Source organism: Malania oleifera, chromosome 13 (genome assembly GCF_029873635.1).
Source record: "Malania oleifera isolate guangnan ecotype guangnan chromosome 13, ASM2987363v1, whole genome shotgun sequence".
Classification (NCBI taxonomy): domain Eukaryota; kingdom Viridiplantae; phylum Streptophyta; class Magnoliopsida; order Santalales; family Ximeniaceae; genus Malania; species Malania oleifera.
Window position 1 is genome coordinate 19,517,567 of NC_080429.1, and position 18,757 is coordinate 19,536,323.

The following is an 18,757-nucleotide window of genomic DNA, read 5'->3' on the forward strand; positions in this document are numbered from 1 at the left end:
ATTTCTCTCTATAATTCTAACTTAGATTCTACTTCACTCCTAGTTTCATCTATCAAGATAACATCATCTGCAAACAACATACACCATGGAACCTTATTTTGGATATGCCTGGTAAGTTTATTCATCACTAGAGCAAAAAGATAAGTGCTCAAAGCGGATCTTTGATGTACACCTATCGAAATTCCCTAGCCTCTCCACGTACAGTCCTTACACTAGTCATTTACTCCATCATATATATCTACAATATATTTCCTTTCTTTCTAAAACTCACCATATAACTTTCCTAGGTACCCTATAATATGCTTTCTCTAAGTCAATAAAAATCATATGCTAGTCTCTCTTCTTTTCCTAAAACTTTTCCATTAATCTTCTTATAAGACATGTAGCTTCTGTAGTAGATTTCCCAGGTATAAAACCGAATTGATTTTTGTAACTCTCGTTTCTAACCTTAATCTTTGTTCAACTACCCTTTCCCATGGTTTCGTTGTACGACTCATAAGTTTAATTATACGATAATTATTACAATTTTGAATATCTCCTTTATTTTTGTTTATAGGTATTAAATTGCTTAGCTTTTATAATTGTGCCTGGCATTAGTCTAGCATTTTCCTAGTTTTTATAATTGTGTTAAATAAATTAGTTAACCATATAATTCCATTATCACTTAGGCATTTCCAAACTTCAATTAGGATGTTATCCAGTCCTATGACTTTTCCATTTTCATCTCTTTTGATGCAAACTTAATGCTATTAACTCTAATTTTCCAAATAAATCTTATATTTTTGGCCTTTTCCTTATTTTTCAATTCTAAATTTAAGCCTTTTACTTGGTTCTCATTAAATAGCTTACTAAAGCAACTTTGCCACCGTTCATTTATATCTTCTTTCTTAACCAAGACAATATCATCTTTATTTTTTATACATTTTATATTACCTAAGTTTTTGCCTTTTCATTCTTTAACTCTAGTAAGTTTAAATATGTCTCTTTCGCCTTCTTTTGTATCTAATCTAACATATTAATTATTAAATGATTTATGTTTAGCTTCACTAACTTCTTTTTTGTCATCTTTTCTGGTCTCTTTATAATTTTCAAAGTTTTCCATGTTTCTATATTTTTGTCATGTTTAATAACAAATACTTTGTATTTATAACTTTTTGAAGATCTTGATTCCACCACCAACTTTCTTTGCTATTTGAGAATCTTTCTATTGATTCACCTTAAAATCTCTTTTGCTTACTTTTCAATAAAGCTAGTTGTCCTAGCCCAAAGAGTATTTGTGTCTTCATCATCCTCAATTGTCTAGTCATCATTTTTTATCATTTTATCTTTAAATTTTATATTATTTTTTCCTTTTAGGTTCCACCACTTAGTTTTCTTAACTAATTTATATTATCCTTTCTCTTCCATTTTTTAATACATATATCTAACCCTAAACTTTATATTGTGTAGTTAAGCCTTCACCTGTCCTAACTTTACAATCTTTACATGATAAACAATCTACCCTTCTAGTTAAGAAAAAAAATTATTTGACTTTTATTTTGTCCATTCTTTAACATTATTAAGTATTCCTAAACTCATTTTTATCTTCATATCCATGACCTTCGTGTATCTTCTCATAACCTTTATTATCCTTTCCAACATGCCCATTCAAATCAGCCCCTATAAATATTTTCTTAGTCCCTGATATCCCTTGTATAATATTATCTGTATCTTCCCAAAATTGTCTCTTAAGGTTTTCTGCTAACCTATTTGAGGAGCATAAGCACTAATGACATTTATTATCTATTGGCCCGAGACCATCTTATCTTTTTGATTTTATCCCAATACTCTTTTGACATCTACAACACTATCTTTTAAGTCTTTGTTTATAATGATTCCTACTCGTTTCTTATAATTTTGTTTTTTAGTGACAAAGTTTGAATCTTTATTTTTTCAATTTCTCTTGCTTTCTCCTCCACCCACTTAGTTTCTTGAAGGCATATTACATTAATTTTTCTTTTTAATCGTTGTGTCTACTATCTCCATGCTTTTACCCTTGAATATCTCTATATTCCAAGTTGCTAATCTAATCCTAGTTTCCTGAACTAACTTCTTTACCCACCCACGTACAAAATGATGTAGGAACCCTCCCATATTTGACCTTGTGCCCAGGCGCCGACATGGAGCGTTGCTTCAGGGCAATGCCCTAGCCCACCTTCATCCACTTTTCCCTACCCTTGGGTGGTATAAGTGTAATACATCGCTTATAGGGGATGTCTTAGCAAATAATCAGTAATGATTCATATTATAGTGACCTAACAGGTTTTACACTGGTTGTCTACCTAAGGCAACCCTCCTCCTTTACCCAGGCTGGGGATCACACGAAAAGATTAGGACATTGAGTGCGTCACAGGTGGAGTTAAGAATATACCGAAAAGCAGTCAGAGACATGGGAATGTATGGCCAGCAGTGCTATAAGAAAAAATAGTGCCCTCAAACAACAGTGCTTGTGAAGCGTACAAACAACAGTTCCTCCATCCCTGAGCTCCCCCTCTGTAGAGTGTATATTTGTTGACAGCCTTCTATCATCCATCTTTGGGAGATGAAAACTATGCATTGTCCTGGGAAAATGATTTTGTAAGGTGATCTTCGAAACAATGAAATGATAGTTGTGCAGCATCCATTTTTTAGTACCCTTCAGAATGCAACTGACAGTTGAGATTTGTTTAGCTGATTTTATGTGCTTGCAATTGGTTTTTTGTACAATTTATATTCTTGTTTTAGAGATTCCTTGCTTTTTCATTTATCAACGGCACATGGCCAAGATTAGCTTGTGGACTTTGTTACCTTGCTTTCCTTTAAAATACCTTTTTTTTTTTTTTCAGTATACAGTTGTTGGTGATGAAGGCCCTGCAATTCTTCTTGTTCATGGTTTTGGTGCTTTTTTGGAGCATTACCGTGACAATATATGTGGTATAGCCAACAGCCGAAACAGAGTTTGGGCCATCACACTTCTAGGGTTTGGCAAATCAGAAAAGCCAAATATTGTATACACTGAGCTTATGTGGGCTGAATTGCTCAGAGATTTCATCATTGAAGTTGTGGGAGAACAAGTGCATCTTGTTGGCAACTCAATTGGTGGTATGTCCTGACCATAGTTTTATCTTTTCAGGAAGCTTGTTATGACCCCTCATTCCCCCCATCTCGCTCTCACATGCACGATCAGGTGCTTTAGTTAATCTAATCAATTCAGTAATCAGTATTTTCTCTCTACTAACTAAGCAATTATTCTATCTTTATTTTTCCAGGCTACATTGTCTCAATTGCTGCTGGTCTTTGGCCTGACTTAGCGAAATCTGTCGTCCTTATCAACAGTGCTGGAAATTTAAATCCAGGATATTCTCCTATGGTGCTGCCTAAAGTAAGATGGCTTAAATACCAATCAGATTCTATGCTTTACTATTTCCGTAAATTGCAAATTTGATCTATTGGTACTAGACCATGCATTGATTTTCTTTTTTGAACTGAGTTACTATTGCCATCCATTGTTGTTTACATTTTTTTTTTTTCCCATTTTTGAACGTGTTTGTGGACCCCACTCTTAGGTCACACAGAAAACATCCTATTTGTTTTTGTTGGAAAGCCTCTTGAATACAGAAATTGTTGATTTTAGGAAGGATTTATTTTAGGGATTCTTCCTTTCAACTAAATCAATTGTGAAAGGAAAGGAAACAGATGATGGACCACCACTTCTAGGCCATGGAAGTTTACTGATAGGAACCTTGCCATGGGTCATTGCTGCTGACCACCACATCCCACATTGGGAGGCATCACCATTAATTTATGGGCCATTATCCCTTTATTTAGGCCAAGTGATAGGAACCCTTTGACAAGTCATCAACTCTAATTCATATAATCCCTGTATGATAGCAACCTTTACAAAAATTGATTGGAGTTGTCGTCCTATTATATCTTAAGGAGAAATCAACAAGAACGCTTTTCTATTACAGTTAAAAAAAGTTATCAAAATGGAAAGTTAGGGTTTGGGAATTAATTCATTAATTGAAAAGGATAATGATCTTTGGAAAATCCCATTAAGTGTCTCAATTTGCACTTTTGGTTTTTTTATGGCAAGTTGTTATTTTTTTTGATTACATGCAAAATCAAACTGAAGCATTCAAACAGAGCTAAGCTATTTAGTCAACGAAAACTAGACATGAATATGCTAACAAGCATTCACGCATATTTAGGCATCAATCTACTGAAATCAATGCTTGCAATAATAATAAACTTTAACCAATAGCAACTTTATATGTTGTTGCTATATGCTCCACTAAATCATGGAAGCTACCCATACAAATTGTGAAGATACAAAGTATGATAATAAACTTGTTCACGTTGCTACATTTTTGTTTCTGTTGTCAATTTTCGATTGTTTTCATGAAAAGTGAAAAAACAAATTTTATAGTTTTCAGTTGTTTGCAACTTCCTCAGTACTTTGTATCGAGAATTAACTTTTGTGGACTAAATCATTTAGTTTATACAAAATTTTAGTTAAACTTAAAATAAAATGACTGTGAATTTGAAAATAATTACAATAAAAATTTCAATAAATTGTACAGTTTGAAAAAAAAAAAAGTTGTTCAAAAATATTTTTACTATTTTTTCGAATGTCATGTACAATAGGAGGATTTGTTTTTCTAGCACTAGAAAATGAGTTTTGAAATAAAATAATTAAGTAAAGTAATTATAACAATTTTTATTTTTTGTTATAGTATTTTAAATTTATATTTTTTGTATTATTTTAATCATATTTTTTTAATGGTTATTTGATTCAAGGACATAAATGTGCATTTGCTTAATTGCTTAAAAAAATGAAAAAAATAAACGAAAAAAAAGAGCATTTGTTTAATTAAGTTTTTCATTTCTTTAAGTTTTGGAAATTTTAGCTGAACAAGTTGCTAGTTTTTGATTTTTAGTTTTTGTTTCTTGTTTTGAGCTTTCATTTCTCAGTTCCTTTTTCATAATTTTGTCATTAGACTGCGATAATTTGATGCTCCAAATTTTGATGGGATTGGGAAATTTCTGAGACCATTGTACTGTTTTATGTTTAACTTTAGGTCAATTTTCTTGAATTATCTGATTATGATTTTCAGAAGTTTCTTTAGAAATCATCTCTTCTTAAATTCTTGAATGCATTAACTTGACACTAGTGGTCATAAAACATCACTCAGGATAGACGAACTTCAGGGCCTGCATGGTTGGGTGCTCGACTCCTCCTGCTATACTTGAGGCTGAGAACCAAAAGCATAGTGAAGAAGTGCTACCCAACTGTAAGCGTGCCTCTAGTGCTGCAAACGCCCATATAAATGTATAGTGCTTAATTTTTACCGCAGTTTGTTTGTTGCAGAGAACAGAGCGAGCTGATGATTGGCTTATTCATGAAATGCTAAGAGCAGTATCCTTTTCATTAAAGCAAAAAAATGTGCATTTTTATATGGTATCTCTACGTATCATAACTTCTTGTTAGGGGCTCATTAGAGAATGTCTTATTTAGCAAGTGCATTGCCTTAACAAACATGGAGTCCTATGATCCTGGTGCCCTGTGGGTCCTAGAAAGCATCTTCAGCTTCAATCTCTCAATTCCTCTTAATTATCTCTTGGAAGGTTTCAAGGATAAGGTTCTGATTATACAGGTGGGAGTGAGACTTTGACTTGCAGGAAGCAGCTACCCTTGCTTCCAAAGATTTTCCTGTGAAGCTTCCTTTTACCGTCAATGAAAATAATGTTATGAACTATATGTTTTACTTGTTTCAGGGAATGAAAGACCCCATCTCCAATTCCAAGTCAAAAATAGCTATGCTTAGAGAGCATTGTGCTGGGGTGGTTGTTAAGGATTTGGATGCAGGTAAAATGGCGCACTATTTTCCTCGAAATTCATTGCTGTTATTGTCATTTTCATTTTTAATGAAAAATATTACATATATATACATATATTCTATCTTCAATTCATTACTTTAATTTCCCCATCCTTTGTATTGATTTTTCAGGCCATTGCCCACATGATGAGAAGCCAGAAGAAGTGAATTCTATCATAAGCGAATGGATAGTGACCTTTGAAAGTTGATATCTGGCCTGAGAACTGCTTATCTATTTTAGTTGTTGAATGCTGAACAAGTTGAAGGTGTGGGGGATATTGATAGGGAGGAAGCAGTAAGTTCTGAGTTTATCAGGACCAATGCTATGAGCTTCTAGCTTCCAAAATAGAATGAGATCTTCATGAAATTGATCATTGAATTTAATTGGGAAGTCTAATGACAAGAAGTTGAGCTTTACTTGGGCTTTGAATGGACCAACTATTAAATCTTGGATGAAATTTCTTTAACCTATTTCTTTTTATTTTCTCTAGGTAATCTATCATTAACTTCTCATATTCTATCATGCCTATCATTTGGCCATTAATATATTTTTTTAGTTGAAGTCATAAAATTGAAGAGGACTGAATTAGAATAGATGCAAACTGATGTATTGATTTGGAGTTTTGACATTAATATGTAACCAAATATCAGAGCCATTAGTGTAAAAGGTGTTGGAATGGTTTTTAGGGTTAAATTAATGCATATTTATTGTGAGGCAGGGATTATGCATATCGGGTACCTGGAAGGCAATACGCATTGCAAATGATAGGTCAATATGTAGTGAGTCGTCTATACAATTTGATTTTTGGATTTACTACATTAATTGTGCTTCAGAGTAAATGTTACTTTTGTAAGACAATAATAATGAATAGTGTAACGCATTTTTACAATTAGAGTTACATTGGATCCATCAACCTGCTTAAATATTCCAGCCAGTGTTCTTTTATCAAAGCAATAATCCTACAAATGTTCCAAAAGAATTAACAGTCACCGCTCCAGCTCTTTGCTCTGCCTCCTAAATAAAAATAAATTAAAACAATTATGGAAACAAAAAATTACAATTACTTTCTAGCGGACATCCGCTTATGCTGAACATTAGGGCCTTCAGCAGAAACATAACTTGGAGGCATCACTATATAACTAATCATTTATTGGAGAGTAAACTAAACCAAAAATATTTATCTAGCGACCTCCGAATGGACTACTTTCACACCTCATGGTGGCATCTCTGCTGCTATCAATTCATATTTCATATACGCCCCCATTGTTTTTACTAAAGCAGCACCTGATGTATCCGTCCCCTGTTTTTCTCCACACGTGTTTTTCCTTTGCCCCGCAATTGCTGAAGCCTTGCGCAGTGTGCTGCTCATTCCCTCAATTATTTATTTATTCCCAATTAGCTATTCTTACCAGCTACAAGTTCCATTTCATCACAAACGCTTGAGATGTCGGGGATAATCCCTCCATTATGATACCTCAGAATCCCATTGCCTGCTATATCATTCAACAAATGGACTGGGTCTTTGGCTCCACCATGTTGCAAGAATTTTGTTCTCAGAGCAGTTCCAGTGGATAATGATAAAGGATCCTCATTACACAACTTTTGCCATATAGTGGCTGCAAAACACTTCGCGTACAAGTAGCTATAATATCCTACAGACATCAAGAATGACTTGTCATAATAAAGTTCCAATAGGTTGGAATGAACAACATTTTCTGGGGGAGGGTGCAATGAAGACTTTGAAACATAAAAACATATGCAGTAACCACAGAAGGCGAAATTACTAACATGTAATATTGGACCAAATCAACAAATTGGGTTGAATTTACTTGGGCATGTATTGTTTGGGACCTACAAGAACAGCAAACTGTCGCCATGCAGTATGACTCAGTCCCCACCTCACAAGAAGACAAAGTCCCCTATTCTAGCCAAACGACAAGCTTCAGAAATCCTGCTTGCTACTATTCTAACCCTATGTTTGAAGAGATCTTAAATTCAGAGTTGTATTGAATTTGGATAAAATGTAATATAAAATTATATTGAAATTTTTCCAAATCCACTCAAATCCAAATCCAAGGTCTGAAATCCATGCTCTCAAACGCAAAGTTAATCTTTTCATTATCCTCGTACATAAGTGAATATATAGTAACTTAGTCATTGTCAGACAGAACATGCTAACAAGACATTTTTCCATCCTAAGTTCCATGATCCACAATGCAATCTAACCGTTCCTTTCCAAATGTCACACAAAACATTTCCGTGAAAAGTAGCATCTAATGATATGTTTGAGAAGGTAACTTCATTTACACATCAAATCAAAATAACAACAAAACCAAACCTTAGTCCCACTAGGTGGGATTAGTTATATAAATCCTTTTCCGCCAATTTATGCGATCATGAACCATTTCTTTTGATAGATTCAAGGATATTAAATCCTTACTACCTCCTCCCAAGTTATTTTAGTCTATCCCTACCCCTTCTACTGTTCCCCACAGTAACTAAGTCACTCTTCCTCACAGGTACACTATGCGGCCTACGTTGCAAGTGTCTATACTATTTGAGTCGTCCCTCCCTTACCTTATCTTCTATAGGAGCTATACCTAACTTATCACGAATATGTTCATTCCTTAATTTATCTTTTAATGTTATACCACTCATCCATCTAAACATTCTTATCTCAGCAACTTTTACTTTTTGGATATTATGTTTCTTCGTCGCCCAACATTTCGATCCATATAGCATAGCTGGTCTTATAGCTGTCCTATAAAACTTCCATTTCAATTTTAAGGGATTTCTACGATTACAGAGCACACTTGAAGCACTTCTCCTTTTTACCCAACCTGCTTTAACTCTATGCATTACATCATCTTCAATTTCTCTTAATCTTGCATAATAAATCCAAGGTATTGAAATCTACAAGTGCTATTTATTTCTTCATCATCAAGTTCAACTTTGTCTCCAATATTCCTCCCATCATTATTGAAATTACATTTCATATATTTTGTCTTATCTCTACTTATCCTAAAGCCTCTAGATTTCAAAACTTCTCTTCATAATTCCAACTCAGCCTCTACTCCATCCCTAGTTTTGTCAATTAATACAATATCATCTGCAAACAACATACACCATGGAACCTCCTTTTGAATACTCTTAGTCAATTGGTCCATCACTAAAGCAAAAAGATAAGGACTCAAAGCAGATCCTTGATGTACACCTATGGTAATTGGAAATTCTCTAGTTTCTCCATCTATAGTCTTTACACTAGTCATTATTCCATTGTATACATCCTTAATGACATCGGTATACCTACTACATACACCCTTTTTTTTTTTCTAAAACCCACCATAGAACTTCCCTAGGTATCCTATCATATGCTTTCTCAAGATCAATAAATATCATACGCAAGTCCCTCTTCTTTTTCCTAAACTTTTCCATTAATCTTCTTAAAAGAAAAATAGCTTCTGTGATAGATCTCCTAGGCATAAAACCAAATTGATTTTCTGAGACCTTCGTTTCTAACCTTAATCTTTATTCAACTACCCTTTCCCATAATTTCATTAAATGACTTGTAAGTTTAATTCCACGATAGTTATTAAAATTTTAAGTATCTTCTTTATTTTTATTAAAGTGCTTTTCCTCCATTCATCTGGCATTTTCTTAATTTTTACAATTATATTAAATAAATTAGTTAACCATATAATTCCATTATTACCTAAGCATTTCCAAACTTCAATTGGGGTGTTATCTGGTCCCATAACTTTCCCATTTTTCATCTTTTTTAGTGCATACTTAACTTCGTTAACTCTAATTTTGCAAATAAATCTCATATTTTTAGTCTATTCCTCATTTGACAATCCTAAGTTTAAGCCTTCTATTTGGTTTTCATTAAATAACTTACTAAAGTAACTTCGCCATCTTTCTTTAATGTCTTCGTCCTTAATCAAGACAATATCATCCTCACTTTTTATACATTTTACATTTCCTAAGTCCTTTCTCTAGCTTTAACAAGTTTAAATATATCTCTTTCCCCTTCTTTTGTACCTAATCTATCTATCATACAAAAATGATCTATATTTATCTTCACTAACGGCCTTTTTTACATCTTTTATTGTCTCCTTATATTTTTTTAAAGTTATCTCTATTTCTACATTTTTGCCACATTTTATACCAAATTATTTTTGTCTTTATGATCTTTTGTACATTTTATCCCACCACTAACTCTCTTTGCTATTCAAGAATCTTTCCCTTGATTCACCTAAAATCTCTTTTGCTATCTTTATAATAAAACTAGCTAATCTATTCCAAAGAGTATTTGTATATATCCCATCCTCTATGGTCCAATGCCCATCCTTGATTATTTTATCTTTAAATTTTATTATATTTTCTCCTTTTAAGTTCCACCATCTAGTTCTCTTACACTAGTTTATTTTATCTTTTTTATTCCATTTTTAATACATATATCTAACACTAAGACTCTATGTTGTGTGGTTAGACTTTCACTTGGAATAACTTTACAATCCTTGTATGATAAATAATTTACCCTGCTAGTTAAAAAAAAAAAATCTATTTGACTACTATTTTGTCCACTTTTAAAGGTTATTAAGTGTTATTCTCTCTTCTTAAAGCAAGTATTCATTATACTAAAATCATATGACATAGCAAAGTCTAAGATCATCTCCCCAGACTCATTTTTTTCTCCATATCCATATCCTCTCTCATAATTTTTATTATCTCTTCCAACGTGTCCATTCAGATCTCCTCTTATAAATATTTTCTCAGTCCCTGGTATGCCTTGTATAATACTATCTATATCTTCCCAAAATTGTCTCTTAAGATTTTCTGCTAAGCTGACTCGAGGAGCATAAGCACTAATGATATTTATTATCTCTTATTTTAATACCATCTTGATTTTTATAATTCTATCCCCTACTCTAGTTACATCTACAACGCTATCTTTTAAGTTTTTGTCTAGAATAATGCCTACTCCATCCTTATGTTTCTTTTTTCCAGTATACCTAAGTTTAAATCCTGATTTATCAATTTCTCTAGCTTTCTCCCCCACCCACTTAGGTTCTTGAAGGCAAATTATATTAATTCTTCTTCTGATCATTATATCCACAATTTCCATACTTTTACCCGTAAGTATCCCTATATTCCAAGTTGCTAATCTAATCCTAGTTTCCTGAACTAATGTCTTCACCTGTCCACGTCCAGAATGATACAGGAACCTTTGCATATTTGACACCGTACTCGGGTGCCGACATAGAGCGTCGCTTCGAGGCGACGACCTAGCCCACCCTCGCCCACTTTTCGCTATACCCGGGTGGTTCAAGTGCAATGCGTCGCTCGTAGGGGACGCCCCAACAAATATTCGGTAAGGATTCATATCATAGTGAGTTGACAAATTTTACGTTGGCTGTTAGCTACACCTAACGCAACCCTCCTCATTTATCGGGCTTGGGACTGACTGTGTGTGAAAAAAATTTGGACATTAAGTGCATCACAAGCGGAGTTAAACGTCAAATCAAAATATTGATCTAAAAAACAAGTGCCAAATTTTGAACTTCTTTTTTAAGGTGTATGAAAACAAGTTGACAATTGAGTCAAAAATGCATATAAGTGCCAAGAGAAAAAATTGAGGCAAAATGTAAAAAATTTTAGATATTAATGAAAATCTAAGAGCATTTTTAGACAAGATGAATTAATAATACACATAATTCTCTGGCGATTTCCTCTATTCTCCCATAGTCCAGATGCAATATGTGCCATAAGAAAAGGGGCCTCAGGATGGTGACAGTCTTAGGGGACGCGGAAGGTATTTGAAACATTAGCTCAAACTTCTGGGTTGAAGAGTTTCTTGGGTGGAGATAATCCCTAACTGGCCTCAATTGCTAGGAGATTGGAGGAAATTCAGAGAAAATTTTTTTGCGGAAGCTTAGGGTAAGAGTTTACAAAACACCTTGTTAGATGAGTCGTCAAACAACCCATTTGTTAGGGAGGTTTGGGGTTGAAATCACTCCTCACTTTCAATAAAGCCCTCATTGGGAAGAGGTTGGAGAAGTTCATGAAGGATAAAGACCACTTTTGGTGGGATATTATTGTTTCTAAACATGGGCTTGAGCATAATGGTTGGACAACACAGAATAGTAGGGGATCCTATGAAGTGGGAGTTTGGAAATTCATCAAGAAAGGATGGTGTTGACTTTTTGGTCAAATCCCTGTTTTGATTATGACAAACCACAGTATCTCATTTGTGTGCTTTGAGTATTTGAACAGGTTTATGTTTTAGTTAGCACAGATGATGATGTAATTTGGAAGCCATAAAAGCACCTAAATGAGCATACCTGGTGTATTCCATGGAATTACAAAAGAGCAGCGCATGAAGAATGATTTTTGTTTAAAGTTGTATTTTTATTTATCAAGGGTTTGTAATTATTATCAAAGGTTTGTAATAATTAATGCATGGTAGGAATGTAAGCTCAGTAATGCTGTAGACAGACCGTGGGTTACTCAAAGACCTTGGACAAGACTTCGGTCGACCGACGCCTGGTTTTTGGGCTTAATTAAGAAGCCTAGACCTTAGATCGACTATTAGGTCCTTGCAAAATCACTTAGGAAAATCCCCACTATCTTACACATAATATCTATGTAATCAGGGGTAACTTACACTCAAAATTAGGACCAAAATTTAAGCTTGAAAGGACTTCGGGCAATCGAACCATGTGCGTTGAAAACGTCTCAGTCGACCGAATGTATAGAAAGTCAGAAAGTTAACTAAGGCCTAGGCGACCGAACCCAATATGAACATATCTTCCTCAGTCGACTGAACCTTGGCTATAACTTTTTCCACCTTCCCCGGGCGATCGAAGTGGCAAGTTCGGCAGACCGAACTTAGAAACCAAGCGACCAAACCTCGAGCAGTTTGAAAATCGCCTTGATTCAACCACCCGAAGTTCTCACCGGACACCCGAATGCATGAAGTTTACTTCTCTTCATGTGTCTGTTTGGGCGATTGAAACTCTCAAGTTGGCCAATTTTTACCGCGGATAATTAAGGCTAAATCAGGGTTCTTTTTGTTAAACATGTTTTAAACAATTTTAAGAATTACCCTTATGTCCCCAACAGTAAAAATTTTGGGCATCTCTATATATGGGTCGTCATTTACAAGATTAAGAGAGGATTAGGGAGTTTGATTAAGAAAATATCCTTTGAATTTTTTAGAGCTCCTTCATACTCAAAGTCAAATACTCATTCTTTGATCATTCTTTTGCAAAACCTATTTGAGTGAGAGTATTTTAAATCATCCTACACTGCTTAAACTCTCATTCTTGTGTTGATTGTTGATTTTCTAAAAAGAGTTAAGCCAAAAATTTTCCCCATAGATTTAGTTCATAAATTTCTTGTGTGGGGAAAATCTTGCTAGCTTGTGAGTCTTTGCATTTTGATTGCAAGACTCTTAAGCTTGTCTTGTGTTGTGAAACAAATATTTTTAACAAGCTTGGTTTATAAAATATCTCTTGCGCTTAAAGTTTTTGAAAACCATTTTGAGATATTTGATCTTCCTTTTGAAAATCTTTGAAACTTTGTTTGTGATTGATATATTGATATACATTGTTTCAAAGATATTGTTGTAGCACACTCTCACACTTTGATTGCATATTGACTGTATCTTGAAAGTAGGCTCACACATCTTCACTGAACTTATAAATCTATCATTTGGAAGTGCATTAATTATTGCATGTGCGTATTGGTACAAATCTGCTTGTGTGTAGAAGCATTTTCATTTGTACACAAAAATTTGTATTCAATGTTGTATTCCAGGCCATGGCCTAAGGGGGCGTTGATCTAGCCCATAAGGATCGGTAGGGCCTTCTCTGCCTTGTAAGGAGAGTTTGTAAAGGTTGAGGTCAGCCCTGGTATAATTTGACTTGATTGTAACCGGGGTCGCTCCACCCGTTAAGTGAGCAATAGTGGTAATCCTCGGGCTTGCAAGTTGAGGTAAGGATGGAGGCAGTATTGGCCGAACCCCGATAACATATCGTGCGTGTACTTTATATTTTCGCAATTTATTTTCTACACTTTCGTTTTTAACACATGTATGTTGTAAGCTTGATTCATTATATATTGTACATGTGTTGATTGGGTTTATGATTATATAAACAGACTCTAGGTTGTGTATTACTTCTGTTGATTTGGATAAACCTAAGAATAAATTTTTAAATACCCAATTCACCCCTCTCTTGAGAATACACCAATTCCAACAGATGAGATTATTTTTTTCCAATTTGTGAAATTTCAAGTGGGAAATGGGGCCAATGTTTACTTCTGGCATGATGTGTGGCATGATAACAGTAATCTTATAGCCGTCTTTCCTTCCATCTATAGCTTGGCTTGTGACAAAAATGCCCTTATCAATCATCATCTCCAAATCATTGATGAGGGAATTTTCTAGAATATTCCTTTTACAGAATTCTCTATAAATTCCATTACCAAAACATCCCCAATGGACCAAAATGGGCTTTGGAAAAAATGGTTTTCTCACTATAAAATATTTCTACAAGAAGCTCTCATGGATAGGAACAAATTGCTACAACTCGCCTTGGATTCACATTTGGAGGGCAGCAGCCCCTTCAAAGGCCTCCGTTTTTGTTTGGGAGTCCGCATGTGGAAATATTTTAACTCTTGACAACCTGCAGAAACAAGGGCTTACATTCACAATTAAGAGTTTTCTTTGTATGGCTGATGAAGAATCAGTCAACCGCATTCTTCTCCACTGCACCTGGACAAGGAACTTGCGGAATTTGGTTCTATCCTTGACTGGACAGCAGTGGGTTACAGCAAATTCAGTTGTAGGGGAGATTTGGGCATGGAAGGACATCAGAGCTGCCAAAAGGAAGGCGAAAATTGAGCCTCATCCCTCGCACCATCTTTTGGTGTGCTAGGAAAGAAAGAAATAAGAGAGCCTTCAAAGTTACTACTAAGATGGGATAGCAAATGGAGCAGGGAAAACTGAGATGCATGGACTGTGACTAGACTAACCTATGTCATGAGCAAAAATGGCATGGGCATGTGCATGTGCATTTGAGTCATGATAAAGGCATTAAATTTACAAAAAAAAATTTCAACATTAAAGCCTTGTATCACAGCCAATGGAGGTTTTCTGGCGATGGGAGATGGAAGTCATTGATTGGTGAAAATCTCAATGGCATTGGTCCATATCTCCATGTATCAGCATTCAAATTCAAATGATAAGGGACTGGACTTGATAAAGAGCTAGATAAGCCTTAAGGCCAAATAGGCTGAAAGGTCAGGGGAGCTAAATTCAAACAATATTAACTTCAGCTCACCTAATTGATCCCGTTTCATCAATGGTTCGTCTTAAATAGGCCCATAAAAGTAGAGCCCAGTCTAGGGAGAAAAGTTACTCATTCTTGTTGCAGCAAACACACAATCGCAGGGAATTGTCTGAGTTGCAGAACAAGGTTCACCTGCTTCAAAGGTTCCAACAGGAGAAATGCTCCCTCCTGACCTGGCTTTTCATAAAAGAAACAAGAGTTGGGGAAGCAGGGAGGTAGGCAGTCACATTAGGTAGCTTAGCTGAGTACCTGGTTCTCCAACGGATTGACCTACAGCTTCACCTAATTCGACCACGGCGATAATTTTTCTTGAGGACTTCTGGAAATCTTTATGTCGTCTCTCCCATCTTGTAGGTTTATGAACTGGTCAAAAATAGAGTAAATGGCAAAGGGATTGATGCTTAACAGAACGATCAAGGGGTGATGTCATTATCAAACCTCTTCGAAGGGCTTTCATCAGGTTATAATGATGTTGAGGATGAGTTATACCCAGTCATATGATTATGGATGACAAATTTTTTATTGATAAACTTAAGAAGATTAATGGGGCGGAGGGCAGGACAGATGCACTATCTTCGCTTGATGGTAGCTCCCAAGTCCCAAATGATGTCAGAGGAGGATGTTAAGGTGAGGAAGACATGGGTTTTGGAAAGCCAAGGACCCTTTTGTTGTGGAAAAATTTTTCATTTTCTATTTCTAGTTTTTTCAAAAAATTATAAAAAAGTTGAGCTAGTTTTTCATTTTTAGGACATTTGTATGAAGCAAATGAACAATAATAAAAATTTTGGCCCTATTTGCTTGTGGTAATAGTTTTATTTTTCATTTCCAATTTTTCAAATAATTACAAAAGTAATACCTTGTTTTCCAATTTTCTAAGTTTATATAGAAAAGTTGGAAAACATCCTTTTACTATTTCCTAAATTTCTAATTCTTCCTTGGTGTATGGGAGTATGGAATTCAGATCTTGGACTTCGATTTGTGCGGATTATGTATTGAATTTCTTCTAGTTCACATCCAATACAAATTCAAACCCCAAAGTCCATAATCCCAAATACTACCTTATATAATTTTTGGAAAATTGAAAAACAAGTTGTCTTTTTTGTAATTATTTTGAAATCTAGAAATAAAACTAAAAATTGTATTGTACATTTAAACAAACTCTTTATCACCTTTTTAATATGAATATTGAAAAACTAAAAAATAAGCTAAAGTGTTTATAATTATTTAGAAAACAAAAAAATGGAAAATGGAAAACATTTTTCACAACTAAATAGGTCCTAAAGGATTATCTCCCACCAAGTCTGCTTTATGTTATGGGTCGAACAAAAGGCTAGAAAGTACAGTCTGCATAAGGAAACAGCAAAACATTATTTTGCTCCAAAAGAGCTTGTGTCCCATTCTTATATTTTTATCCAGAAAGAATTTATCTTTCAATCTTCATATTCCTCTCTTGATAAGAAAAGAAAATGTGTAATAAATGGATGAGAGAAAAGAAAATTTTGGCCCCAGGGGGGTGTTGATAAGAAATCCCCAATCAAGAAATAATGAAAGAATATAAAAGAGCTGAAGAATAAAAAGAACCAACACATCCTAGTTAACCGTTCCCTAAATTCTCAATAGCCACTCTGCCACAAATCTGGCCTCTACATTGTCATATCTAATCCCTCATATGAACCTGAACACGCCGATTGACACCAATTCAAGGTCCCTAAAACTCAAGATCAGCTTCTTGATGACAGTCTTGAACCAAAATGACAATGATTTTGGTCCTTATCGAAACTCACAACAAAGCTCTGCAATGGGCAAGGTCGGCGGGTGAAGATTTCCTTAAAGCCTCGTTTCAATAAAATTTAATGATTCAAGAACTCCTTGCAATTGATCTCCACCAAAACCCAAGGTTATTGCAGGGGTTTCTTTTCAAAGAAAACCAAAATATTGAGAGAAATTGAGGAAAGAGTGACGGAGAAAGTAGACTTGAAGCTAAGGTATAAAGATGGCAAATCTTGGAAAGGCCTGCCCTGATTCTCCTAAGAAGTTTAAGGTATTAAATAGTTTCGGATTTCTTTGGAAATAAAGAACCTGAGGGCTGTCTTTGCTGGAGAAGACAGTTGGAGAGCAGTGTCACAAAGCCGGCTGCTTACAGATGGGCTTTTGGCTCCATACGACAGAAAGAGAAAGACAACCATGGCCAGAGATTGACAGATCGAGGTGGCTTCAGTCAACCTTTGGCTGTGAGCGGTAGAGGGAAAAGGACGGGAGAAATATATGATCCACCAGAGATGGGCAACCAGCTGGAGAAGACAGCCAGCTGGAGATGGCAGATCAAAGATGAGCCTATAAAGTCTTGCAGCTTCTTGATAAAACAGAACGCATATAAAGTTCACCTATCCACAGGCGCACGCAGAGCCAGATCTTGGACTCCTCTTGGTCCACCAAGATGCCTCCATTTGTTTGATCACAGTTTAAGGCATTTGAAAATTGGACCTGTTCGCTCAGCCAGCCCAAGTCCTCAAATCCTTTGCTATGCAAAATCCAGCCCCTGTCTAACATAATTGTCAAACACCCCAGCCCACTGCATCCCATCTTAAATGCACTCCCAGCCCCACACGAAGCCCTAGCTGCCTCTGCCATCAGTGCCATAGTCCCCATATGGAGACAATGTCCTGTCGATGATGGATGAAGAGGCTGTTGGTGCTCCTGCAGCTGCCGTGGCTGCATCTGCTTCAATGACAACTGCCGCTGCTCCATATGCTGCATCACCAGCATCCCAGAACCACATCTTTCACAGATCTTGTTCTCCTCTGCTGTCACTACTTGGCTCCATGAGTAAATGCCTCTTGTGATCTTTTGCCTTCACCACCATTACCATTAAGGAAAAGCCCTGACCAATGGATAGACTTCTTTCACAAACTTTCTCCATCCATCCCTTTTTTATCCTGGGAACAAATATCGAAAAACATCCTCCTTTCCATCCCAGCACTATTCCAGGAACTTCCAAAGTTTGTTGGTCAAGTCGCCAACCAGTATCTCGCGCTACCAAATTTTATACTTCGAATCCCCTACCCCTTCTGCCAAAATCCAATGTTAACCCATCCAAGAAACACTTTGGCACCACCAAAGAAAGCCTCACCCACTGGTTATGAATCAGTTTACATTTGGGAACAAACAAAATTTCTCCTTTTCCCACTTAGTCTTTCTTTGATCTTAACAGATTGAAAGCAATCCCTCCTTTCATGTCCTATGGCGGCTATGATGCCAAGGAGCAATTACAAGAGGAGAGAGGAGAGAGCTGCATTTCCCAGCAAGTAACATTATGCACATATATTCCTTGTTTGGCCAGCAGATATTAGAATAAGTGGGTCACAGTGACCAGCACGAACTTTGCACTAGGGCATGTTTCTATCTTCATATTATTCTTTGTACCAATTGACTACCTCTTTTAATCACTAGGAAACTGGGAAACAATTAACCTGACTTACCAGGGTTTCCCCTGAAAAGCATAG

The 18,757-nt window shown here is 35.6% G+C and overlaps 2 protein-coding genes across 5 annotated transcripts in view; one reads left to right on the forward strand and one right to left on the reverse strand.

Moving 5' to 3' along the window:
- The window catches only part of LOC131146933 (uncharacterized), a 32,735-nt gene extending 26,380 nt beyond the window's left edge, over positions 1-6,355 (forward strand). The window contains exons 8-14 of one of the 2 annotated variants that reach the window (XM_058096789.1): positions 2,865-3,120; positions 3,288-3,400; positions 5,214-5,312; positions 5,390-5,437; positions 5,565-5,675; positions 5,797-5,887; positions 6,030-6,355. In XM_058096789.1, coding sequence (XP_057952772.1) covers positions 2,865-3,120; positions 3,288-3,400; positions 5,214-5,312; positions 5,390-5,437; positions 5,565-5,675; positions 5,797-5,887; positions 6,030-6,106 — 795 coding nt within the window. In that variant the 3' untranslated portion in view covers positions 6,107-6,355. Of the gene's footprint in view, positions 1-2,864; positions 3,121-3,287; positions 3,401-5,213; positions 5,313-5,389; positions 5,438-5,562; positions 5,676-5,796; positions 5,888-6,029 lie in introns of those variants that run through there. The other variant, XR_009134493.1, reaches the window with a different exon arrangement.
- A 407-nt stretch (positions 6,356-6,762) lies between these two features.
- The window catches only part of LOC131146932 (mitochondrial intermediate peptidase, mitochondrial), a 59,889-nt gene continuing 47,894 nt past the window's right edge, over positions 6,763-18,757 (reverse strand). For all 3 annotated transcript variants that reach the window (XM_058096786.1, XM_058096787.1, XM_058096788.1), the window contains one exon: positions 6,763-7,550. In XM_058096786.1, coding sequence (XP_057952769.1) covers positions 7,294-7,550 — 257 coding nt within the window. In that variant the 3' untranslated portion in view covers positions 6,763-7,293. The remainder of the gene's footprint in view (positions 7,551-18,757) is intronic.